General features: G+C 47.5%; 1 protein-coding gene across 4 annotated transcripts; it reads right to left on the bottom strand.

The window, feature by feature from the left end:
- Positions 1-223: 223 nt before the first annotated feature.
- Positions 224-26,882, bottom strand: axin2 (axin 2 (conductin, axil)). 4 transcript variants are annotated; one of them, XM_042319189.1, is made up of 10 exons: positions 26,322-26,882; positions 23,964-24,904; positions 17,955-18,086; positions 11,371-11,473; positions 9,478-9,618; positions 8,593-9,296; positions 8,083-8,319; positions 7,794-7,868; positions 7,199-7,384; positions 224-2,078 (listed from the first exon to the last, which is right to left on the bottom strand). In XM_042319189.1, exons 2-10 carry the CDS (start codon positions 24,791-24,793, stop codon positions 1,952-1,954), a joined length of 2,535 nt encoding a protein of 844 aa, XP_042175123.1. In that variant the 5' UTR covers positions 24,794-24,904; positions 26,322-26,882; the 3' UTR covers positions 224-1,951. The 4 variants fall into 4 exon arrangements, with proteins under 4 accessions (XP_042175123.1, XP_024263574.2, XP_024263572.2 ...); XM_024407806.2 differs by lacking the exon at positions 224-2,078 and having other exon boundaries at positions 7,242-7,384; positions 7,737-7,865; positions 8,096-8,319; positions 26,322-26,881; XM_024407804.2 differs by lacking the exon at positions 224-2,078 and having other exon boundaries at positions 7,242-7,384; positions 7,737-7,868; positions 8,096-8,319; positions 26,322-26,881.
- Between the last annotated feature and the right edge of the window lie 223 nt (positions 26,883-27,105).

Raw genomic sequence — 27,105 nt, forward strand, 5'->3', positions numbered from 1 at the left:
AAAAACTACATTCAATAAAAATGATTGAACCAACTTTGGTCAATTAGTTGTTTAAATACCAAAAAATAACCAATATTTCTGTTAATCAGTCAGCACTAACACCTTTTGGGGATTTCAGGTCAAGACCACACACACACACACCACGTCCCCAGTTTGTTAGACAAGTGTGAACACACACACGATCCCATACACACTTGTAAAAAAGCAGAGTAGAGCATTCTCATTTCATTTGAAAAATATAACATTTTAATAAAGGCTACATCTCTTTATAATAATAATGACATTAATTAAAGTACCGAGGCATCTTTCCAATGGAGCTCTACAGAATAGAATGCATCATTTACAGTTTTAATACAAGTGGAACTAAAACAAAAAAAAGCCATGAAAAATATCAAACAAACGTGATTACAAGGAGATCGTAAAAAGGCATAGTAATAAAATCTCTTTTGAACATAAGCCCCTTGTGAAAACCAAGGGAGTATCATACCCCGATAACAGGGTAGTAACACGGTAAAGGGACCCATGTAGGCACAGCTACTGTACTCAGTTAAACACTACGGCTTCCTCTCAAACGCCACCCTATTCCCTATGGAGTGCACTACTCTTGCCCTGGTCATAGGGAATAGGCTTCCATTTCAGACGCAGCATCGTAGTGTGTGTTAGCATCATAACCTCTTCCTCTGTCAAGGGTCAACAAGACACACAGGAGAGACTGGTCAATTCAACACAATCAGAGGTGTAAATACCACTAACATTTGTGGGGGGACAAAACATTTTTTTTTGGAGGGGGGGGGGGACGACTAGTCACCCGAAGGCAGACATACTCATTAGGACACGTATCAGAACTGGTTTTGCTAAACAAAATGAAAATGTGCGTTTCTTATTGGACAGATCCAGGAAAGGTAGTCCCTCCCAGTTTGTCAGTTTCCTTCCGTTCGGCCTAATGAATACACCCCTAGATCTGTCGTTCTGCTCAGGAGCCTGGACATCAAGGAATGAGGGGTGGCTATACACAAAACAACTGTTGAGCTTGGCTGGTATAGATTCATTTGGTGGGCTTGTCTTTAATAGGTGTAAATCTGTGTTAGCATGTTTCTGCAATTTGGGGTAGTTTGGTGCTCTGGGCCAGTTTAGGGCCAGTTCGGGGGTAGTGTTGTCCTAAGTGTGGGCTCGTTCCCTGTGCAAAGCCTGGGCAACAAAACAAAGGCACTGAGAGATGAGACTACAGGGCTGTGGTACCTGCACTATACCACACTGAAGTTAGGGCAGGAAGTCACTGATCAGAACAGAAAACACTGCCACAGGATTAGTTGACAAGGCAGGAAAGTGGAGGGTGGAAAACTAAATACTTTGCATTTGAAATATTGGAGATGACATCTCCCAATTCTCCAAGCAGCTTGTCCATCCACAGGACTATGGGGAGGGGAGTGACATTTCAATAAATTATTTATAAACTCTTTACATTTATCAAAAAAATCATTATATGTCTATCTGCATATACATCTAGGGTTGTTGGTAGAGGCAGGCTCAGATAGGGCACCAGTCCCAACTTTCACCTCTCAACCTTTCACCTCTAGCAGTCTCTCAGGTATCAGAGGTCCCCGCCTACTCCCTCAGACAGTGGTCATTCAATTCACGTATAGTTTCTGGAATCCAACACCCGTATCCAAACCCACCCATTTTCTCCTCTTTCATCTCCAAGACGAGATGTTGTTAAATAGTCCTGTAAAGTCAACTGTTGATGGCTACTCCTGTACTCCACTACTCCTGTACTCCACTACTCCTCTACTCCACTTCTCCACTACTCCACTTCTCCATCCTTCATTGGCCAAGCTTCTTCAACAGAATCTCCAGTCCTCAGTCCTTAGCTTTAAGACTCTCTGGTGGAACAGGGGGGTGGTGTCCATGGAGTGTTTCTGTTATACATTCCTCTGGTACTTCTGGAGGGGTATCAGTCCATCCTCTCCACCTTGCCCAGGATCTTCCCCTGGTACCTGGGCAGAACAGAGCTGTCATCCAACACCTCCTCGAACACGGCTCCACACTTAAACTCATCACTGGCCCTCTTGAAGTAGTACCTGTAACCCAGGAGGGGAGAGAGGGGGTTAGTGACAACATGTCAATCATCTGTACAGTACAGCCAACACAACCAGACCAGAGAAGACCTGGATTACATGGAACAGTACTATTGAACAGTACTATATCCAACACATACGTGGAACAGTACTATATCCAACACATACGTGGAACAGTACTATTGAACAGTACTATATCCAACACATACGTGGAACAGTACTATATCCAACACATACGTGGAACAGTACTATTGAACAGTACTATATCCAACACATACGTGGAACAGTACTATTGAACAGTACTATATCCAACACATACGTGGAACAGTACTATATCCAACACATACGTGGAACAGTACTCTATATCCAACACATACGTGAACAGTACTATATCCAACACATACGTGGAACAGTACTATTGAACAGTACTATATCCAACACATACGTGGAACAGTACTATATCCAACACATACGTGGAACAGTACTATTGAACAGTACTATATCCAACACATACGTGGAACAGTACTATTGAACAGTACTATATCCAACACATACGTGGAACAGTACTCTATCCAACACATACGTGGACCAGTACTATTGAACAGTACTATATCCAACACATACGTGGAACAGTACTATTGAACAGTACTATATCCAACACATACGTGGAACAGTACTATATCCAACACATACGTGGAACAGTACTATTGAACAGTACTATATCCAACACATACGTGGAACAGTACTATATCCAACACATACGTGGAACAGTACTATTGAACAGTACTATATCCAACACATACGTGGAACAGTACTCTATCCAACACATACGTGGAACAGTACTATTGAACAGTACTCTATCCAACACATACGTGGAACAGTACTATCCAACACATACGTGGAACAGTACTATATCCAACACATACGTGGAACAGTACTATTGAACAGTACTCTATCCAACACATACATGGAACAGTACTATATCAAACACATACGTGGAACAGTACTATATCCAACACATACTATTGAACAGTACTCTATCCAACACATACGTGGAACAGTACTATTGAACAGTACTCTATCCAACACATACGTGGAACAGTACTATATCCAACACATACGTGGAACAGTACTATTGAACAGTACTCTATCCAACACATACGTGGAACAGTACTATTGAACAGTACTATATCCAACACATACATGGAACAGTACTATATCCAACACATACGTGGAACAGTACTATTGAACAGTACTCTATCCAACACATACGTGGAACAGTACTATTGAACAGTACTCTATCCAACACGTACATGGAACAGTACTATATCAAACACATATGTGGAACAGTACTATTGAACAGTACTCTATCCAACACATACGTGGAACAGTACTATATCCAACACATACGTGGAACAGTACTATTGAACAGTACTCTATCCAACACATACGTGGAACAGTACTATTGAACAGTACTATATCCAACACATACATGGAACAGTACTATTGAACAGTACTATATCCAACACATACATGGAACAGTACTCTATCCAACACATACGTGGAACAGTACTATATCCAACACATACGTGGAACAGTACTATATCCAACACATACGTGGAACAGTACTATATCAACACATACATGGAACAGTACTATTGAACAGTACTCTATCCAACACATACGTGGAACAGTACTATTGAACAGTACTCTATCCAACACGTACATGGAACAGTACTATATCCAACACATACATGGAACAGTACACTATCCAACACATACGTGGAACAGTACTATTGAACAGTACTCTATCCAACACATACGTGGAACAGTACTATTGAACAGCATGCTATCCAACACATACATATATTTAGCAAGCTACACAATGAAGATAATGTCATGTGGATTCAATATGATCTGGTTTAACCTCAGGTTGTGTGTGCGCGCCGTGTGTCTCTTCTCCTTCATTAAGCCCTACTCCCCTACCCCAGATAAAGGAGCCATTGTGCAAGGGGCCAGAGAAGACGGCCACTGAGGTCAGGGGTCAAGAGCTAGCCTCCCCCAGCCCTTTGGACTCTTGAGGGGAGGAGAGACAAACTCCTGTGATCTACAATGCACCAACACCACTTCACACTCAACTAACCCTCAGACTGAACCAATGGCTTCTGTATTATAGGGGTGGTCTTTGATAGTCTCGGGTTTTACAGGGGCTTATTGGATATAAGAGGGTCTGGACCAATTCAAAATCCACCTGTTTCCTCTCATTTCATCAGTCCTGCCCTGGTAGTGAGCTACTTCGGCTCCTGACTAACTGGTTATCATTAGGCCCTCAGTGAAAGGACCCTTCATATAAAGAAGGCTCAGATTTTGGGTGCCTGCAAGTCTGCCTGTTATAAACCCTGACCTTGACACACACATCATATTTTCTCCTTGTCACTGCCCTTCCCTCTGTGAGAGGTATATAGGACGCAGTAGAAGGGTCCCGGTAGGCAGCCAGGGAGGGGGCGGGGTCATCTAATCTAAGCAGCCAACCACCTGAGGGGGGACCTCTTCCTGTCAGCCATGATGACTACACTGGCCCTGTTAATGACCCCCTTTACCCCCCAAAACTACCTCCCTTCTTTTTAGAGGAAGAGGAACCAGCGGGGGAGGAAGGGTAAGTGCTGTATACCTCAGCCATTCATTCTGTAATGGAAAAATGCCTCATTTTGCCCATGTGTGGGGTGGTGCACGTCGTGCGCCTTGGAATTCCTAAAGCTCGTGTTTTACGAGAGAGCTGACAAAGTCATACAAACAATGCTCGTAAAAATGAGGAAAAACATTTTTTTTAAACAAAAAAAGTATTCTCAAACACACACAAAGGGTGTTCACTAATAAAAACCAGTCTCCATTTGAAACACAGGAAGAGTTCACTAAACGGGGTGCAACAGGGTCTCACACAGCTTCTATTAAATCAGAACAACAATACTCTGACTGGGGAAATAATCATTGTTCTCTGGCGAGACAAGTATGAACTGGGTAAATAAGAGGACATGAAAGAGGAACTAAGACACGCTAGATAATTGGAGCCTTATTTCTGAGAAGGGGCTCTATCCTTCTCCAAAAAACTTCAAAGGAGCACGGATCTTATTTGCTCAAAGAGGGAATGAGAGAGAGAGAGAAATAACTATTTCCATTGGAACATGTTTTATGTGGCAGAATTTTCAGTGTGCAACATCTGGCAGCAATATTGTCTGGCAGGGCCGGGCCGTACTGTTCTTTGTTGAACACAAGCCATGTTCAAATGACCCAACGCCACCCCCCTGCTACTGCTATTAAAACCATAAGCTTTGAATCCCCCTATCCTCCCCTCTAACAACGTGGATGGTTAGAGAGAAAGACAAGACAATCAACTACATAGACAAGAGAGAGGATGTCCACTATGCAGCCCTGCTTCTCACGCCTTAGACCCTAGGTTCACATGACCGGACCAGGAAAAGCTCTGGACCAGAGCTCCATGGCCTAGAGTGTTCCCTTGCTCCATGGCCTAGAGTGTTCCCTTGCTCCATGGCCTAGAGTGTTCCCTTGCTCCATGGCCTAGAGTGTTCCCTTGCTCCATAGAGTGTTCCCTTGCTCCATGGCCTAGAGTGTTCCCTTGCTCCATGGCCTAGAGTGTTCCCTTGCTCCATGGCCTAGAGTGTTCCCTTGCTCCATGGCCTAGAGTGTTCCCTTGCTCCATGGCCTAGAGTGTTCCCTTGCTCCATGGCCTAGAGTGTTCCCTTGCTCCATGGCCTAGAGTGTTCCCTTGCTCCATGGCCTAGAGTGTTCCCTTGCTCCATGGCCTAGAGTGTTCCCTTGCTCCATGGCCTAGAGTGTTCCCTTGCTCCATGGCCTAGAGTGTTCCCTTGCTCCATGGCCTAGAAGAGAAACTATGTGTGATGCATTCCCATCATATCCCTAAAAACCATCTGTACTAGTTATGAACCAATGCTTGACTCTTGATACCATTCTTGTACTCCAGATCACAATGGAACAGAGTTCTCATCTAAAGTGCGTTGGACACACCTCTAATAGTGAACAGGACCTGTAGTATCCCAAACAAGCATGTCCTTCGTTTAACAACGCACCATTCAAACAAACCAAGCCTGAAATATGACTAATACATTTCTCAGAAAATGATGCCGACGTGTAAACCCAAACACGCTACAGTGTGTTATTCTGTGAGTTACTTTAACGTGCGCATCCTTAAAGCAGGCTGCCTGATAGCATCAGTGAGGAATTTGCACGGCTGGCCGTTTGTGTGAGTCTTTGTTGGTTGAAATGAAAGGGGCCGGGTTCAAAGGCGTGCGTATTAAGTGTGCCTCGCCATGGAAATCAATACCAGATGGGACCCAAAACACTCCTCACTTCAAATTCTCTCCCTCCCTCTTTCCTGCAACCCCCCCCCACCCGTCTCTCATTCTCTCCTCTTCCTTCGTTTTAACCACAAACACAGGCATATGAAGTCAATACTCCAACTCGTGAGCATTCAGCCCAACAGAATAGAGTCGAGAGAGCGGGTAGCCTAGTGGAGCCTAGTGGTTAGAGGCGGGTAGCCTAGTGGTTAGAGGCGGGTAGCCTAGTGGTTAGGGCGGGTAGCCTAGTGGTTGGTAGCCTAGTGGTTAGAGGCGGGTAGCCTAGTGGTTAGAGGCGGGTAGCCTAGTGGTTAGAGGCGGGTAGCCTAGTGGTTAGAGGCGGGTAGCCTAGTGGTAGAGGAGGCGGGTAGCCTAGTGGTTAGAGGCGGGTAGCCTAGTGGTTAGAGGCGGTAGCCTAGTGGTTAGATCATTGGGCCAGAAACTGAAAGCTTGCTGGATTGAATCTCCGAGCTGACAAGGTAAATATCTGTCGTTCTGCCCCTGAACAAGGCAGTTAACACACTGTTCCTAGGCCGTCATTGTAAATAAGAATTTGTTCTTAACTGACTTGCTAGTTAAATAAAGGTTAAAAACCAGCTGGGGAGGAGATCTGGGAAACTAATGGAGCTATGAAGACACTGTGGGTGGCTGTTTTTCTAGTGTGTGTGTGTTCTTACCAAGATGATCATAACAGTGACCTAGTGTGCGAGAATGTCAGACTGTGTATGCATGAGTCTCCCTTCTCCATACCTGTAGTGTCCCTTCTTGCGGAGCTGTTCTTTAAAGTGTCCCAGTGTGAGGCTGTGTGTCTTCATCCGCCTACGGTAGGGGATCTCCTCACCACAGAAGAAGTAGGTTACCTCTGTCTCACTCCCCATGGCTGGAGCAACATGGCAGCCTGTCGTCACCTGCAGCACCCTGTTGGTGTCTCTCAGTCTGAGGGGGAGAGGAGAGGTGTGAACACAGGCCTTTACTTTCCCCTATAGAACACTGTTATTAACAAGCTCGCTCTCTGAAGGTCAGACAATTCAGCACCATGAAAGACGGCTCTGCAGTCAGGGGGAAAGGACTACAACACACACACACACACACACACCAAAGAAAGATCAGGGAAAGAAAGAAAGAAAAAAACAGACAAGGTTGGCCTCTTGCAAATGGAACTTCACGTGTGTGTGAATGCATATCTTCCTCCTCCACATATGTAATATCATGTCAGTGAACAGAGGAGAGGAAGAGGAGGAGAGAGAGATGAGGAGGAGGAAGATGAGCAGAGAGATGAGAGGCGTACTCTTCTGTTTGGAGAGAAGCAGCAGGACCGGAGCCGGAACCGGGGGTGAGGGGGGACGGCACTGGACAGGGCCCACTCTGGAGAGGCATAGGGTGGCACTTCTCTCTCTGGAGGCTGGATGTAGAGTGTCTGCTGGGGAGAACAGAATAGACCAACGTTATTACAGTACAATGTGGTAGTCCAGTCACCGGCATCACACTATCTAACCGCAGACAGGGTTCAACAGCAGGAATCACAACGGTATAGTAAAACAACTGATCAATGCATGAGAGTGTCGATATGTACTCCACTGTCTACAGGGAAAACTACAGCCAACGTTTTAGTATCAACCTCTGTCTGGGTCGGCGTGCGGCTCCTACCTCTGTTTGGGGGTTTGGAGACGGAGGCCTCCTCTAGTCTGCGACAGGCCTCCTCCAGCTGGGACAGGGTGTTGGGCGGGGGCAGGGGGGGCATGGCCGGGTCCTGGATGAAGGGATGGGCGGGCTGGTGGGCACGGAGATGGGCGCTGGCACCTCCGCCGCCCCACGTGTGTGTCTGGTTGGACGCCGCTCCGCCGCCATACGCCTTCTTAGTGCTCTGGGTACTGTTGGACGAAGATAAAAACAGCCAATCAGCATGGAGAATGGAAGGAAGCGGGAGGAGTCAATTGTGGGGAATGTTGGGAAATGTACTTTGCAAGCATGTAAAATGACTATGGGATGCAATTGTGAAACAAAATGATGAAAATTGTGTTTAAATGTACTGAGAGGACTACAATAAATAAGTTGCAATGAAAGGAAAACAAGTGAAGGGAAATGTAGCTCTGAGGCATTGGGAGAGGACTACGACAGGAAGTGGAGAGGCTAGACTGCCCTACCTGTGGGGTTTGTGGTGCTTGCCCTGCCGGTCACTCTCCAGGATCCACTGCCAGACGTTCTGGGAGCGGTCTGTGCTGTCGCTGGGTCGCTGGAGGGGCACGACCTCACCCCCCTCTGCTGCCCCCTCCTCAGCCCCGGACCGACAACCCCCTCGGGAAAGGGAACTGGAGCGCCCCATATTGGACTCTGCGGGACTGCTGCCACAGGACACCATCTCCCTGCCCAGGCTGCGACTGCGTGGGTAAGGGGGACCCCCCTCCGCCCCTCCAGACCGCACCGGACACAGACACAACACCCTCTGGGCTGCCTCTCTCTCCATCTGCTCCTTGCTCTTGGAACCGGCGTGGTGGTGGATGTAGTGGTGGTGGATGTGCTTGGTGCTGCTGCTGGGCCTGCCCAGGGAGAGGGCCCTTCCTGGGGTGAAACCTACTGAGAAGCCCCCTAAGCTGGAGGTGCCACTGGGGCTGGAGGCCCCGGGTGAGACCAGGGGCTTGAGACCGGGGCCTCCCCGGGAAAGAGTCCTGTGCTCTGGAGAGCGGGAGCGGGGTGAATGGCGGGCCACGGTGGAGGGGGACTGGCAGCCAGGGGTCTTTAGGACACGGGACAGGTGGTCATCCAGAATGGCCTGGGGGTCCTCGTCGTTGGGCTGGAGGGACAGGGGGGCACTACTGCCGGGCACCTCAGCCTCGTCCCTCTCCTCCTCCTACACACAGCCAGAACAGAACGGTTAAGTCAGGACAGATCTCAATGACAAACATACACACATGGACAGGAAAGAAGAACAGTATTGAATGACACAATCAAGGAAACCATTAGACCATTGCCATAGACCTCTGAGATAAGGATTCCCACATCTATAAATCCAACTACTAGTTCATCCACACCTCTTGCATCTGCTGCAGCCTCTCCTCCAGGGAACTCATGGTCTCCTGTTCTCTTTTCAGACGCTCCAGACGAGAGATGAGCTGAGACGCAAACGCTGCCGGCTCTACCGGAGTCATCTCCTTAGGACATCTCTGTGTCCGCTATGGAGGGAGAGAGAGGGATGGCGAGAGAGAGAGAGGGATGGCGAGAGAGAGAGAGGGATGGCGAGAGAGAGAGAGGGATGGCGAGAGAGAGAGAGGGATGGCGAGAGAGAGAGAGAGGGATGGAGAGAGAGAGAGAGAGGGATGGCGAGAGAGAGAGAGAGGGATGGCGAGAGAGAGAGAGATATGTAACAGTTAAAGGAGGGGTCGGTGTCCACATTGTCTTCCACCTGAGCCCTCTCCTCCTATCTCCCCCCCATCCCTGCTAGCCATCTCATCCTTGCCCCAGTGCCCCCTCCACCCCTGGCAGTGCCACCCCTGGGCCCTGGGTCTGTGGTGGCAGTTGGTTACACTCCTTGGAGCCTGGGCTCTCTGCGTGTTCCCTCTGTAGTGCAACCAAGCCATCAGCGCTTCCCTCTGAAGTCTGTACACTTCAAAGGGCCCTCGTCAAATATCAAACATTCACCAGGGGAGGGAGAAGGGAGGGCAGTGGCTTTACATCTAGGAATAAAAGTCACATATCGACAGGGGGGAAGGAGGAGAAGGAAAGGGAGGATTAAAAGGAGAAGATGGGGAGATGTGTGCAGGCAGCAGGGGAGGGAGGGAGAGATGGAGGGAGATCAGAGAGGAGCAGGGGTAATTTATTTCACTGTTGCACGCTGGGCACCTCTGAGGTACAGTAGAGTCATTATACCCCTTATGTGTGTGTGTTATTTTATCATTGTCATTGTTGCACTGGGGCTTTCTTGATTCCTCTTCCTCTCTTTTTGTTCCTTCCATCTCTTTGTAGTGGAGATGAAGGGAGAGAAGACAGACAGAGAGAGAGACAGACAGACAGACAGAGAGGCGGTCTGCCCGGCCCACATGTCCTGACAATGGCAGCTATCCCCCAATCAGAGGAGAAACTAACACGAGAAAGGGGGGCGAGGAAGGGAGTGTGAAAGAGCACAAAGATGGAGAGAGAATCTTGGACTCTTAAGAAAGCATATATTTGTGAGGAGAAGAAAGGGGGATCAAAAAGTTTGATTCAACTAGCTACCGATGTTGCTAGTTTGGCCTTCCCAAAACCAATTTCCCATATCTCCCCTCTCCAACTCTCTTCTTTCCTTTCTTTTGGCCTTTCCAAAGCCCGTCAGTTACCAACTCCCCCCTGACACACTCCAACTCTTCCCTCAGATCCCTCGATTTAGGGGTGCAGCCTGAAGAGGGGCGGGGTTGTGGAGGGGAAAAGGGGGGACAAGCGCTGTTGGAAGTTGTCACTTTCCTCTGCGTTTTCTCCATTCATCCTCTGATCAAAGAGCTGTGTGTGTGTGTGTGTGTGTGTATGTGGAGGAGCCGGGAGTAGATTCTAGAGCCTCCAGATAAAGCTGCGAGAGAGGGGGAGCTCTCCCCCATCTCTCCATTCTATGTATATTTTCATCATCAGTGTGAGAAGAGAAGACACTGGTCTTTAGAATGCACCGGATAAACAGCTTAGAAACAGTCTCCTGCAGACTTCAAGGAACCCAACGGGGTGGGTTACAAAGGTAGCGGGGGGTGGTGTGTCGGGGGGGGACTTTGACATCTGCTTTGCTCTCAGATCTTTGTTGTTGTAGTTGTTGTTGAATGGAAGACGTAGAATAGAGATGGTGGTACTATACATACAACAGCAGACCTGAATACAGGCCATGGAAATGGATGTTGCACTACTGAAAAGCACTAATAAGTGGGGCAATAGGACATTTATGTGCGTGTGTGTGTGTGTACACTTACAGGGAAGGCAGGTAGGGAGACTTGGCTGTTCATCCTCATGTTGCGCTGCATCTCTCTCTGCATGTGCTTCTTGGAGCCCAGCTTGTAGGGAGGGATGCCTTCTCTGTCAGGGAAGTGCACAGGATACACAGGTCAAACAGCCAATCAGACACAGCAATACACACACCCAACCAGGAAGCAGCTCATTGGTCACCTAATAGCTATTTCAATCACCCCCTATTTAACCCAGATAAAAAAATACAATATATTTCAGGTCAATTCTGAATCTGAGGTGTAGTGAACAAGACGTGAACATTGGATAGGGTTTCTGCTAGGTCTCAGGTCAGTGTGTCTGACAGAATAGGGGATTTCATCTGCCCTAAAACTGACACTCATCTCCAGCCATGGCTCCCTGAGCAGTGGGCACTTCACCACACACCCCTGCACTTCCTTTTAACTGAGCCCAGAAATGATCACTCAGCCCTCTCAGAGAGCTGTGCCAGGCTTTAGCTGTTAGCATTCATCACCAGCAGTATACACAAAGTTAGCATTAGCATCCTGCCATGAACTTGCCCTGGAATCCCACTGAAAAGACTAGTCTAGAAGCAAACTATACTGTTTGGAAGGTTAACACACAAACCCACTGATCAAAGTGTCAGTCCTACAGAGAGAATGATCATAACATGTAGGCTAATAAAACATCTCTCAGATCACCCGCCATATACACATTCTGCAATCATAGTATAGAGCCCATCACACCGGGACAATCCAATCATAGTATAGAGCCCATCACACCGGGACAATCCAATCATAGTATAGGCCCATCACACCGGGACAATCCAATCATAGTATAGGCCCATCACACGGGACAATCCAATCATAGTATAGGCCCATCACACCGGGACAATCCAATTATAGTATAGGGCCCATCACACCGGGACAATCCAATCATAGTATAGGGCCCATCACACCGGGACAATCCAATTATAGTATAGGGCCCATCACACCGGGACAATCCAATCATAGTATAGAGCCCATCACACCGGGACAATCAAATCATAGTATAGGGCCCATCACACCGGGACAATCCAATCATAGTATAGGCCCATCACACCGGGACAATCCAATTATAGTATAGAGCCCATCACACCGGGACAATCCAATTATAGTATAGGGCCCATCACACCGGGACCCAATCATAGTATAGGGCCCATCACACCGGGACAATCCAATCATAGTATAGAGCCCATCACACCGGGACAATCCAATCATAGTATAGGGCCCATCGGGACAATCCAATCATAGTATAGAGCCCATCACACCGGGACAATCCAATTATAGTATAGGGCCCATCACACCGGGACAATCCAATCATAGTATAGAGCCCATCACACCGGGACAATCCAATTATAGTATAGAGCCCATCACACCGGGACAATCCAATTATAGTATAGGGCCCATCACACCGGGACAATCCAGTCATAGTATAGGGCCCATCACACCGGGACAATCCAATTATAGTATAGGCCCATCGGGACAATCCAATTATAGTATAGGGCCCATCACACCGGGACAATCCAATCATAGTATAGGGCCCATCACACCGGGACAATCCAATCATAGTATAGAGCCCATCACACCGGGACAATCCAATCATAGTATAGGGCCCATCACACCGGGACAATCCAATCATAGTATAGGGCCCATCACACCGGGACAATCCAATCATAGTATAGGGCCCATCACACCGGGACAATCCAATCAATCGGGACAATCCAATATAGTATAGGGCCCATCACACCGGGACAATCCAATTATAGTATAGGGCCCATCACACCGGGACAATCCAATTATAGTATAGGGCCCATCACACCGGGACAATCCAATCATAGTATAGGGCCCATCACACCGGGACAATCCAATCATAGTATAGGGCCCATCACACCGGGACAATCCAATTATAGTATAGGGCCCATCACACCGGGACAATCCAATCATAGTATAGGCCCATCACACCGGGACAATCCAATATAGTATAGGGCCCATCACACCGGGACAATCCAATCATAGTATAGGGCCCATCACACCGGGACAATCCAATTATAGTATAGGGCCCATCACACCGGGACAATCCAATTATAGTATAGGGCCCATCACAGGACAATCCAATAGAGCCCATCACACCGGGACAATCCAATATAGTATAGAGCCCATCACACGGGACAATCCAATTATAGTATAGGGCCCATCACACCGGGACACACCGGGACAATCCAATTATAGTATAGGGCCCATCACACCGGGACAATCCAATTATAGTATAGGGCCCATCACACCGGGACAATCCAATTATAGTATAGGGCCCATCACACCGGGACAATCCAATTATAGTATAGAGCCCATCACACCGGGACAATCCAATCATAGTATAGAGCCCATCACACCGGGACAATCCAATTATAGTATAGGGCCCATCACACCGGGCCCAATCAGCCCATCACCGGGACAATCCAATTATAGTATAGGGCCCATCACACCGGGACAATCCAATTATAGTATAGAGCCCATCACACCGGGACAATCCAATCATAGTATAGAGCCCATCACACCGGGACAATCCAATCATAGTATAGAGCCCATCACACCGGGACAATCACACCGGGACAATCATAGTATAGAGCCCATCACACCGGGACAATCCAATCATAGTATAGGGCCCATCACACCGGGACAATCCAATTATAGTATAGAGCCCATCACACCGGGACAATCCAATTATAGTATAGAGCCCATCACCGGGACAATCCAATCATAGTATAGGGCCCATCACACCGGGACAATCTAATTATAGTATAGAGCCCATCACACCGGGACAATCCAATCATAGTATAGAGCCCATCACGCCGGGACAATCCAATCATAGTATAGGGCCCATCACGCCAGGACAATCCAATCATAGTATAGAGCCCATCACGCCGGGACAATCCAATCAAAGTATAGGGCCCATCCCGCCGGGACAATCCAATCAAAGTATAGGGCCCGTCACGCCGGGACAATCCAATCATAGTATAGGGTCCATCACGCCAGGACAATCCAATCATAGTATAGAGCCCATCACGCCGGGACAATCCAATCATAGTATAGGGCCCATCACGCCAGGACAATCCAATCAAAGTATAGGGCCCATCACACCGGGACAGTCATAGTATAGGGCCCATCACACCGGGACAATCCATCACAGTCATAGTATAGGGCCCATCACACCGGGACAAGTCCAGTCATAGTATAGGGCCCATCACGCCGGGACAGTCCAGTCATAGTATAGGGCCCATCACACCAGGACAGTCAGTATAGGGCCCATCACACCGGGACAGTCCAGTCATAGTATAGGGCCCATCACGGGACAGTCCAGTCATAGTATAGGGCCCATCACGCCGGGACAGTCCAGTCATAGTATAGGGCCCATCACGCCGGGACAGTCCAGTCATAGTATAGGGCCCATCACGCCGGGACAGTCCAGTCATAGTATAGGGCCCATCACGCCGGGACAGTCCAGTCATAGTATAGGGCCCATCACGCCGGGACAGTCCAGTCATAGTATAGGGCCCATCACGCCGGGACAGTCCAGTCATAGTATAGGGCCCATCACGCCGGGACAGTCCAGTCATAGTATAGGGCCCATCACGCCGGGACAGTCCAGTCATAGTATAGGGCCCATCACAGTCATAGTATAGGGCCCATCACGCCGGGACAATCCAATCATAGTATAGGGCCCATCACGCCGGGACATCCAATCATAGTATAGGGCCCATCACGCCGGGACAGTCCAGTCATAGTATAGGGCCCATCACGCCAGGACAGTCATAGTATAGGGCCCATCACGCCAGGACAGTCCAGTCATAGTATAGGGCCAATCACACCGGGACAGTCCAGTCATAGTATAGGGCCCATCACGCCGGGACAGTCCAGTCATAGTATAGGGCCCATCACGCCGGGACAATCCAGTCATAGTATAGGGCCCATCACGCCGGGACAGTCCAGTCATAGTATAGGGCCCATCACGCCGGGACAGTCCAGTCATAGTATAGGGCCCATCACGCCGGGACAGTCCAGTCATAGTATAGGGCCCATCACGCCAGGACAGTCCAGTCATAGTATAGGGGCCGGGACATCCAGTCATAGTATAGGGCCCATCACGCCGGGACAATCCAATCATAGTATAGGGCCCATCACGCCAGGACAAGCCAATCATAGTATAGGGCCCATCACGCCGGGACAATCCAATCATAGTATAGGGCCCATCACGCCGGGACAATCCACAGAGCTCTTAACCAGGCCTATGGCTGACGTTGTCAAAATACAAAATACAACAAAAGACTTTGTTCACACCAAACAACCAAGAGCAAAACCCAGTGTTTCTCTCCCAGGCCAGGCGAGCCCTGCCCTATAAAACATCAGTGTCTCAGTGACCTAGCCTAGCCAGTAGTGCACCCGACCGCCACTTGTCTCACTGTTGCTTTGAAAGCTTTGAAATCCCACAGTCATGCGCATTGCCCCCCTCCCCTCGTCGAACCGCTCCAGTCTTCATTTGGCAAGCCTGCCTCTGATCTCCCCACATCAAAAGGCTGGTTTGTGAGATAAGGTAATGTTTGAAGTCTGCGCAGCTGCATTCCCCAGCGTCCAAGCAAATCCATAAATAAGATATAACCCCCCCTTTTTATTTTCTTTATCTAGAAATGAGATTAACATTTTTGGTGTGCCGCCCAGGTTTTTCAACAGTCATAAAGACAGAGATATTCTAATCTTAAATGAGCTGAGTAAAAAAAAAAACAACAACCAGGAAGCGTGTGTGTGGCTTTGGAGGCTTTCGTCTCCGTCGCTGTTACTAGGCCCGTACTATCAAAGAGTCAGTACGGCGCAGGATACTAGGCCCGTACTATCAAAGAGTCAGTACGGCACAGGATACTAGGCCCGTACTATCAAAGAGTCAGAGTACGGCACAGGATACTAGGCCCGTACTATCAAAGAGCGCAGGTTACTAGGCCCGTACTATCAAAGAGCCAGAGTACGGCGCAGGTTACTAGGCCCGTACTATCAAAGAGCCAGCAGGTTACGGCGCAGGTTACTAGGCCCGTACTATCAAAGAGCCAGAGTACGGCGCAGGTTAGCCAGAGTACGGCGCAGGTTACTAGGCCCGTACTATCAAAGAGCCAGAGTACGGCGCAGGTTACTAGGCCCGTACTATCAAAGAGCCAGAGTACGGCGCAGGATACTAGGCCTGTACTATCAAAGAGCCAGAGTACGGCGCAGGATACTAGGCCCGTACTATCAAAGAGCCAGAGTACGGCACAGGATACTAGGCCCGTACTATCAAAGAGCCAGAGTATGGCACAGGATACTAGGCCCGTACTATCAAAGAGCCAGAGTACGGCACAGGATACTAGGCCCGTACCATCTAGGGCTCTATACCGGTGCTTTGATTATGCCTGTCTAGATGGTCACTGGTCAGGCAGTCAGAAAGTTAGACTCGTATCATAAACTCTTTAGAACTGCTATAATCTAGTAAACCTTCTAAACCACTCCCTTGGCTGTAAAATAAAGTCATTTTGATTTCAGACAGGATTCTTTAGCTGGGTCGTGATTCACAGGAACGACAGTTTGCGAGTTAGCAATTCCAGTGATAAGTGTCATGTGATCAAAAGGCCCAAGATCATCCTGAAGAGCTGACTTTAAGACTACATTACTGTCAAAGACAGGTGGAGATATCCTATAAAGGCTGTTTACCATCGGGGAAGATGTTCCCCAGTTCCAGTCTACTTAAGGGGTGGCTCTACCATAGGCACCAATGCATTAGCAGCTGGGTCTGGTCTACTTAGTTCATTGACTTTATACGAACCAGAGAAAAAGGAGCTCATGAAATGTATTGCTTTCTCTGGTGTCTCTGATTACGGCCATGTGTCATGAGAAACTACAGCCATGACTCGAAGACTTTATCTCTCCCGCCATGGCAACACTTCTCCTCTAAATCACACTCCAAACACACTGTACTAGGGAATGGGGCTGGAGCATGCATTGTAAGGCTGGGGTCTAGGGCCCAAGGGGGGGCTAAACGGGGGTGTAGCCTAATGGTTAGAGCCAAGGCTAGGGCCTGGGGATGAGGTCTACAGGCCATCCTGTCCCTGGTCTGGTTCTACTCTGGCCAGTAGGCCTCTGAGGTGTCAGGAGGAACAGCCAGGCTCATTTCACGTGGGGGGGCTCCTACTCTCCCATCCGCTAGTAGGGCTTTGTGTGTGTAGATTGGTGGTCTCAAGAGGGTTCCCTATTCCTGACAGTGCGAGATTCCAGGTGAGCTGTACCGAGGCCTAGAACCGGAGAACCTCCTTAGAACCCCATCAAAGAGGAGCTAGCATCAGACCAGGACAAGTCAGGAAAACCACAAACACTGTTCAGGTTCAGCTAAGAGGCTCTGAATCAAAACTCTTTCCCAGAACGTTCCCAAACATGACACTCTCTCACGATAGTAACCATCAGTATACTCCAAACCAGAGAGGCTCCAGTCCTGTCCCTCAGGAAACACACCATTTAAAACATGACCCTCTACTTACACACTGCTGTCGGTCATGGACATGGAGTCGTCTGTCGTGGCGTCGCTGGACACCTCGCTGTCGTTGGTGCTGGTGGCTGGGGCAAATGAGCCCACATGGTACGGGTTGACCGGGTCCCCTCGCCTGTGGGACCTACACACAAAGGACAATGCAGTTTAAATACGTGTGTCAGGTAGCAATATATCAGATATACACTAGTACCTTTCATCCGTTTCGACCACAGCTAAGGCCATAGGGCGCTTATTTATCTTCCTGTGAAATAAGAGAAAGTGGGTTGTAGATATTTCTGGCCCTATGCTGTCAACTTGAAACTACTCCCTGTGTGTGTGTGTGTGTGAGAATGTGTTGTCATGACATTAGTATTGTGATACTACCATACCAGATTTTCCTTGGCAAAAAAAGAAAACACGAAGCAGACTGAAATCTAAGGTCCTTCAAAACCTCCTTTTGTAAGATATGTGCTATAGCTTGCCCAAACAAAACTAATGTGACTCTCGGTGACAACATAAGGCAGTTTTTCCCCAACATTAGGACAGTTTTCCTCAAGAAATTAGGTCCACTTCATGTTTTGTTTTCTTTGATTCCTAGTATGGTGATAGTGGTGTCGCGACAACACTAGTATGGTGATAGTGGTATCGTGACAACACTAGTATGGTGATAGTGGTGTCGTGACAACACTAGTATGGTGATAGTGGTCTCGTGACAACACTAGTATGGTGATAGTGGTGTCGTGACAACACTAGTATGGTGATAGTGGTGTCGTGACAACACTAGTATGGTGATAGTGGTATCGTGACAACACTAGTATGGTGATAGTGGTGTCGTGACAACACTAGTATGGTGATAGTGGTGTCGTGACAACACTAGCATGGTGATAGTGGTGTCGTGACAACACTAGCGTGGTGATAGTAGTATCGTGACAACACTAGCGTGGTGATAGTGGTCTCGTGACAACACTAGCGTGGTGATAGTGGTCTCGTGACAACACTAGCGTGGTGATAGTGGTCTCGTGACAACACTAGCGTGGTGATAGTGGTCTCGTGACAACACTAGCGTGGTGATAGTGGTCTCGTGACAACACTAGCGTGGTGATAGTGGTCTCGTGACAACACTAGCGTGGTGATAGTGGTCTCGTGACAACACTAGCGTGGTGATAGTGGTCTCGTGACAACACTAGCGTGGTGATAGTGGTCTCGTGACAACACTAGCGTGGTGATAGTGGTCTCGTGACAACACTAGCGTGGTGATAGTGGTCTCGTGACAACACTAGCGTGGTGATAGTGGTCTCGTGACAACACTAGCGTGGTGATAGTGGTATCGTGACAACACTAGCGTGGTGATAGTGGTATCGTGACAACACTAGCGTGGTGATAGTGGTATCGTGACAACACTAGTGTGGTGGTGGTGGGGGGGGCTAGTAGAAAAGGGGGATACCTAGTCAGGTTGTACAAGTGAATGACTTCAACTGAAACTTGTCTTCCCCGTTTAACCCAATATCCACGTCTTCGGTGCCCGGGGAACAGTGGGTTAACTGCCTTGCTCAGGGGCAGAATGACAGATTTTTACCTTGTCAGCTCGGGGATTCAATCCAGCAAGCTTTCGGTTACTGGCCCAACTCTCTAACCACTAGGTTACCGATCATAGTCAAACTGGCCCTAAAACTGACCAATCCCTCTAGCTGTCTCTCACCGTATTGGCATGGGAAATCTATGTTTACATTGCCAAAGCAAGTGAAATAGATAAACAAAAGTGAAAGAAACAATAATAATAAAACTCTTGCTTCACAGCCCATCACCTCCTGCTGTGATGCATTCCTACCCAAGCAGAGGAAACTAAGAAAGGGGGGAATGAGAGAAGAGGAGAAAGAGGGGGAGAGAGAACCTGAGCTCACAGCCAGGTAAGAGAGGGAGAAAAAAGAGGAAGTGTGAGAGTGTGTAGGGAAAGGAAAGAAAGGAGAGAAGAGAAAAGGGGGAAGCAGGGCCTCTTCTTTATGAGCAGCCCACTGGCAGGAGAGAGCCAGAGAGCTGGAGAGGAAGAGAGAGAGGGGCTCAGCATGACTAAAGCCATAGGCCCCAGCTCCAACCTGACCTTCAGAGGGGCTTGCAAACACGCAGGTATTTAGCACAGCTGGCCTCACATCTCTCACCCCCCCATTCATTCTTTTGCTTTCTTTCAGGAAGAGATCCCCCCACCCACCTCCTCCCAGTCCCCACAACCCCTTTCTGTCCTTCCTTTCCGCTCGATATCCCTCTAAAGTACATCTAGTCCCCACATCCCAGCGTTTTCAAAGGGAAGAGATAAAAGTGGGGAAGAAAGAGGAGAGAAAAAAGGAGAAGGGGAAATCAGAGGAGAATCACAGTAAACAAGTGAGAGAGAGGGTGAAAAGAGAGCGAGGGAGAGATTGGGGGTTCAAAAAAAAAACATTGAAAGAGAGAATGAGTCTGCTGTCGCTGCTCGGTGGTTTTTGAGAATAATCTGATTCAGAGAGAAGAAATGAGTTCCACATACCAGGGAGAGGAATGCAGCTAGATGGGGAGTCAGGGACACCAGTCTGATTCAAAACAACACCTAACCAGGTGATGGAATAATGGAGATCGGTCTGAACTGAAGCCTCACTGGGACACGAACCCATGTCCTTCTCAATCCTCCTATGGGGCAGGCTGGGTTGTCAACACAAGTTCTTCCTGGTCCCTCCCCTATAGTGTGTTGATTCTAATGACACTTTCTAGCCCAAGCAGAGCCAAAATCCAGGCAAAACCACTAAGAAGTTGCCCAATTCCCCTCCCTGCAGGCCAAACACCAGTCTGGCACCAGGGCTCTAAAGCCTGATAGACTCCCTCTTTAGAAATGTTAAACTTAAGTGGTTCGCCTGACAAGTCAATGGCCATTGATTCATGACAACCATCTGGCCTTGGGTTGGGCCTCATCAGCTGATTCGGGTCCCTCATCCATATACAGACCAGCAAGTCAATGGCTTGTTGGATTAGCACATTAGCAAGTTGTCATAGTTCACTCCCATTAAGATAAGGTCAATACAATCTGTTTCTATAGGAGCAGTAAGGGGAGGATACAACTGAGGTATGATGATATGGATAAATATTCACCTGTAGCTACGTGGTCTACATTCTGCAAAACACCACTCCCTTGTCACCCACTGAGCATCTGACATGTACAGATATTACATACACATCTGACATGTACAGATATTACATACACATCTGACATGTACAGATATTACATACACATCTGACATGTACAGATATTACATACACATCTGACATGTACAGATATTACATACACATCTGACATGTACAGATATTACATACACATCTGACATGTACAGATATTACATACACATCTGACATGTACAGATATTACATACACATCTGACATGTACAGATATTACATACACATCTGACATGTACAGATATTACATACACATCTGACATGTACAGATATTACATACACATCTGACATGTACAGATATTACATACACATCTGACATGTACAGATATTACATACACATCTGACATGTACAGATATTACATACACATCTGACATGTACAGATATTACATACACATCTGACATGTACAGATATTACATACACATCTGACATGTACAGATATTACATACACATCTGACATGTACAGATATTACATACACATCTGACATGTACAGATATTACATACACATCTGACATGTACAGATATTACATACACATCTGACATGTACAGATATTACATACACATCTGACATGTACAGATATTACATACACATCTGACATGTACAGATATTACATACACATCTGACATGTACAGATATTACATACACATCTGACATGTACAGATATTACATACACATCTGACATGTACAGATATTACATACACATCTGACATGTACAGATGACATTACAGATATACACATCTGACATGTACAGATATTACATACACATCTGACATGTACAGATATTACATACACATCTGACATGTACAGATATTACATACACATCTGACATGTACAGATATTACATACACATCTGACATGTACAGATATTACATACACATCTGACATGTACAGATATTACATACACATCTGACATGTTAGATATTACATACACATCTGACATGTACAGATATTACATACACATCTGACATGTATGTAGATATTACATACACATCTGACATGTACAGATATTACATACACATCTGACATGTACAGATATTACATACACATCTGACATGTATAGATATTACATACACATCTGACATGTACAGATATTACATACACATCTGACATGTACAGATATTACATACACATCTGACATGTACAGATATTACATACACATCTGACATGTATAGATATTACATACACATCTGACATGTATAGATATTACATACACATCTGACATGTATAGATATTACATACACATCTGACATGTATAGATATTACATACACATCTGACATGTATAGATATTACATACACATCTGACATGTACAGATATTACATACACATCTGACATGTATAGATATTACATACACATATGACCATGAAGTCCAGATAAGTGAAACCGAGCCACTGCTCTGAAGTGGCTCTGAACATTTCAAAATGACTAGCCTACTATTTGTCATGTTTGAGATACAAGGAGATGTATCCCTATCCTTAGAAATGGCCAAAGCCGTGTGTGGCTGAGGCACAGCATAGCAGAGTAGTGGCATCATGTATTATTGGCTGACAGGCTGGGGCCAAGGCCAGGCGTGCTCTGTTAACTTCCCGTGGAAGGCGATCCCTCTATCTGCTGAACTATTTCAAAGCTCCGGAAACTGAGGCAAGCCAGCAGAGGGCTGCACTCAGTCTAGAGAACACCATTTATATACTACACACAGAGAGAGAGAGAGAGAGCTAGGGGGAGAGAGAGAGAGAGAGAGGAGGAGAGAGAGAGAGCTAGGGGAGAGAGAGAGAGAGGGAGAGAGAGCGAGAGGGGGAGAGAGAGCGAGAGGGGAGAGAGAGCGAGAGGGGGAGAGAGAGCGAGAGGGGGAGAGAGAGCGAGAGGGGGGGAGAGAGCTAGGGGGAGAGAGAGCTAGGGGAGGGGGAGAGAGAGAGGGGGAGAGAGAGCTAGGGGGAGAGAGAGCTAGGGGGAGAGAGAGCTAGGGGGAGAGAGAGGGGGAGAGAGAGCGAGGGGGGAGAGAGAGAGAGCTAGGGGGGAGAGAGAGCTAGGGGGGAGAGGGAGAGAGCTAGAGAGAGAGCTAGGGGGGAGAGAGAGAGCTAGGGGGAGAGAGCTAGGGGGGAGAGACTAGGGGGAGAGAGAGCTAGGGGGAGAGAGAGAGCTAGGGGGAGAGAGAGCTAGGGGGAGAGAGAGCTAGGGGGGGAGAGAGAGAGCTAGGGGGAGAGAGAGCTAGGGGGGAGAGAGAACTAGGGGGGAGAGAGAGCTAGGGGGAGAGAGAACTAGGGGGAGAGAGAGAGCTAGGGGAGAGAGCTAGGGGAGAGAGAGCTAGGGGGGAGAGAGAGAGCTAGGGGGGAGAGAGAGCTAGGGGGAGAGAGCTAGGGGGGAGAGAGAGAGCTAGGGGAGAGAGAAGAGCTAGGGGGAGAGAGAGAGAGCTAGGGGAGAGAGAGAGAGCTAGGGGGGAGAGAGAGAGAGCTAGGGGGGGGAGAGAGAGAGCTAGGGGGAGAGAGAGCTAGAGAGAGAGAGAGAGCTAGGGGAGAGAGAACTAGGGGGAGAGAGAGAGAGCTAGGGGGAGAGAGAACTAGAAGGGAGAGAGAGAGAGAGCAAGAGGGGGAGTGTGTGTGTAAAGTATCTCTCAAAACAAAGCTAAGCAAAACAAGCAAGGTGAGATGAAAACGCATCTGGAAACTGTCTATTTTGAGACAGTATATGCTCTTTTGATGTTATATCCTAGTTATTATCCATGACTTACAAAGAGCCATTGACGCTAGGCTCGTCATTGCATTCCCCAACATTTCCCTAATAGTTGGCTATAGTACGTGAAATAGGAAGGGACCAGTGTCTTACCTGTACCCCTTCTCCATCACCTCCACCGTCCTCATAGACACGGTTGCCCTCAGCGCCTTTGCAGAAAGTCCAACCACAGAAGCCAGCGCTTTGGTTTTGAAATCATTACAACTCCACTCCTCTTCCTCATTCAGGGTGGGCAGGTACCCACACACCAGCTTCAGGCTACCTAGCCCGTTAGGGTTCACATGAGCAGGGTTCTCGCCCCCGCTCCTCACATACTCGAGGTAAATGTCCGAGGTCAAGAACATCTGGTAGGGGCTCTCCTCCATGCTGGTCTGGATCTCAGTCTGTGCCTGGTCGAACATAGCCGAATCAATCTGTTGCTTCTTGATATTATCCCGAATGAAGGTTTTGGTCGCAGGCTTGAGCTGCTTGGCAACTATGCTGCTGGTGTCAATATAGCGCTTGTAAATAGCTTTGGCGACTCGCAGCGTTTTGGTATCCTTGAGGTCCATCTGCCTGAAACCATTACAGGCGAACCAAAAGTCTAAAGTGTCGACGCATTTCTCGCGCTCCAGGAATGTCCTAAAAAGATGAGCACCGTCTTGGTCCCCAAGAAGAGAATGCAACGACTTGGTCCACCGGGCTAGCGGCGAATCCGGTGACGCGCTCCCCTCGGGTTCCCCAAGTCCATCCTCGTTCCTCTTCGCAATGTAACCGGGAGGCGCGAGCAAAAGCGCTTTGACCGCGGTACCCTGGGGTCTCATCATGGCGAGTTTGCCGGGGTAGCACGGCAGCACCTCGCCCTCCTCCCCCGGGACCGGGGGACGGGGAGCATCTTCTCGGAAGCTATTGGCGATATGGTCCGATATAAGCGCTCTGCTCATGGCTCCGAAGGCAGCAGCAACAGAAATCCTGTGCGTTGTTCGCCCCTGAGCGCTACAACAATCTCCTCACTCTCTATAGTCAGCCGGGGAGCTTCTCTGCCAGTCTTCTCTCTGAAACAGAAGTATTGATCTAATCAAACTCAGATCCACCACAAACTTCAAAGGCATACATGCAGTAGAAGTCTTTTCAGAACCTTTACAGACTTTGAGAGAGAGAGAGAGGAGAGGTGCGGCAGATTTACATAAATACTCATTAGATTTTATTTGGGTGCTCACTGACATACCTTCCTTAGCCAATGTTGGTGTTGAAAGTGATCATTAACATCACACGGTTTAGCATAAACTCATAAAACAGATGTTCCCATCATCTCGCTCCACTTCTTTAACTACATAGGAAAATTATAAATCCAAGACCACAGAAACATGTTCTGTGCGGAAATATCAAGTAGACGAGATGGAATACAAGAAAAGTGCAAAAGAGAGACATTTGTACACAATAGCATACCGAAGATCGATATCTGTGAGCCGGTGTTCTCGTGAACACCTCAACAATTAGCTGGCCATCAAGCCCAATCTGATCCTGAACACGCCGCAGCACATGTCCAGTACACCACCGACCAACAGACACCAACCCACAACGAGGCGTGACGCCACTTTCCGCTCACTATTTTCTCATCATACGCGTCACAAAACAGCCAAACGGTCCAAATGGAATAGATTACACAACCCTAAACATATCCAAGAAACAGACTAACGTTACTAAACTAGGCTACAGGACATGTTTTGAAAACGTGATGGAGAGCGTTGATTTTGAACTGAACTTGCCTTTTGAAGTAGGCTAACCAAGGTAAAAAAAAATGATAAGCGGGTTCTCTGATTTCTGTTCTACCAACATCATGAACCACAAATTGATAAAAAAACATTGTTAAAGGCCTCCGAGAAGCAAGCTACGGTCCACGAGAAACAGGCTATAGACATGGAAGCAGAGCCGACAACCGATGGCTGCTAAACGCTACACTGTATTCTCCGATCAGAAGCTTTAACAATATCACCTTTGGAAATTGTAACACTTGCTTTGCGGCGAAAGCGAATAAATCACCTCAATCCATAAATCGGCCGAATCGAGATCCTCATTAGCCTACATCGCCGTTTATATTCTGCACCAGAAATAATATAAATGTGCAACTACCTAATTCCATAACGCTCTTCTATCTTTAGTGGGTAAAATAGGCTACATTGCTTCATCCAACCACACAGAAAAGTACTCAGATCTCACGGGGGGAGGAATTCCAAATACTTATATCGTGATGAATAGTCCTCTAAAAAGCGAATCAAAGTTGAGATAAAGTGCCCAAATACTTATCACAACGAAACGTAATCGCACAACACACCAAATGATAGTTGTTTGAGCTCTGTATCGAGCAAACTTAAGTTAATTGCATACAGCCACATTACTTCAAAGAAAGTCAACAGAACATCAAAGGAACTCCAATGGGGCCAGCGCGAGGAACACACTCTTGTAACTTACCATCGATCCACGAGTTCGGTCTTCCAAAAGTATCCGTTTTTTTATCCACAGAAAAATAATCCACAATAGTCGATTCCACGACAGACCCCTTCACAGTCCGATTTTTTTCGTGTTAGCTGCAGAAAGAAAAATGTAGTTTTCCAGGGGGAAAAAAATCCTGCTTAGTTTCCCCCTTTTCTTTGCAAATGTTTCAGTCTGCCATGCCATACCGTAGGTCTCTCCTGTAGGCTATTCCAATACGTTCTGGGCTCAGCGTAAAACAGCGCACTTCAAAGTAAGGAACCGACAGCCTAGTCCCGGAAGCAACATAGAAAACAATACTCCCCCTTTCCCTTTCAAAAAGAACACAGCGCATTCAAATTCACCAACACATATTCATCCTTTATCTTTTCATGTTTTCAGAGGCTGGTGAATTGATGGCCGCGGTGAAAAAAACTAAAAACATTCTAATAATTTTTACTGGCGATTTTACAGATCACAAAGTTACAACAAAGTTTCTAGGACCTTATCAAAGACAAGAACTCTTGAGCCAACTCCCTGAGGCTTTGGAACGTCAGAAGTAACAGATCTGCCGCCCCAATAGCATTATCCCTGCAATCCCTCTGTTGCTACATAAACTTTAAAGACACAGGCCTCTTTTCTTTTAAAGACTCGAATAGTTTCCTGATTAACCCATTTCTATCTCTGGGATGCGCAAAAGACACCGTTGTGTTTGGCTATCTAATCTGGTATAGAATTTCCCCAGGGTAATTCTAGAATGCCAAATTATCAAATCAAAACGACA

Source organism: Oncorhynchus tshawytscha, unplaced genomic scaffold, assembly GCF_018296145.1.
Source record: "Oncorhynchus tshawytscha isolate Ot180627B unplaced genomic scaffold, Otsh_v2.0 Un_scaffold_1341_pilon_pilon, whole genome shotgun sequence".
Taxonomy (NCBI): Eukaryota; Metazoa; Chordata; class Actinopteri; order Salmoniformes; family Salmonidae; genus Oncorhynchus; species Oncorhynchus tshawytscha.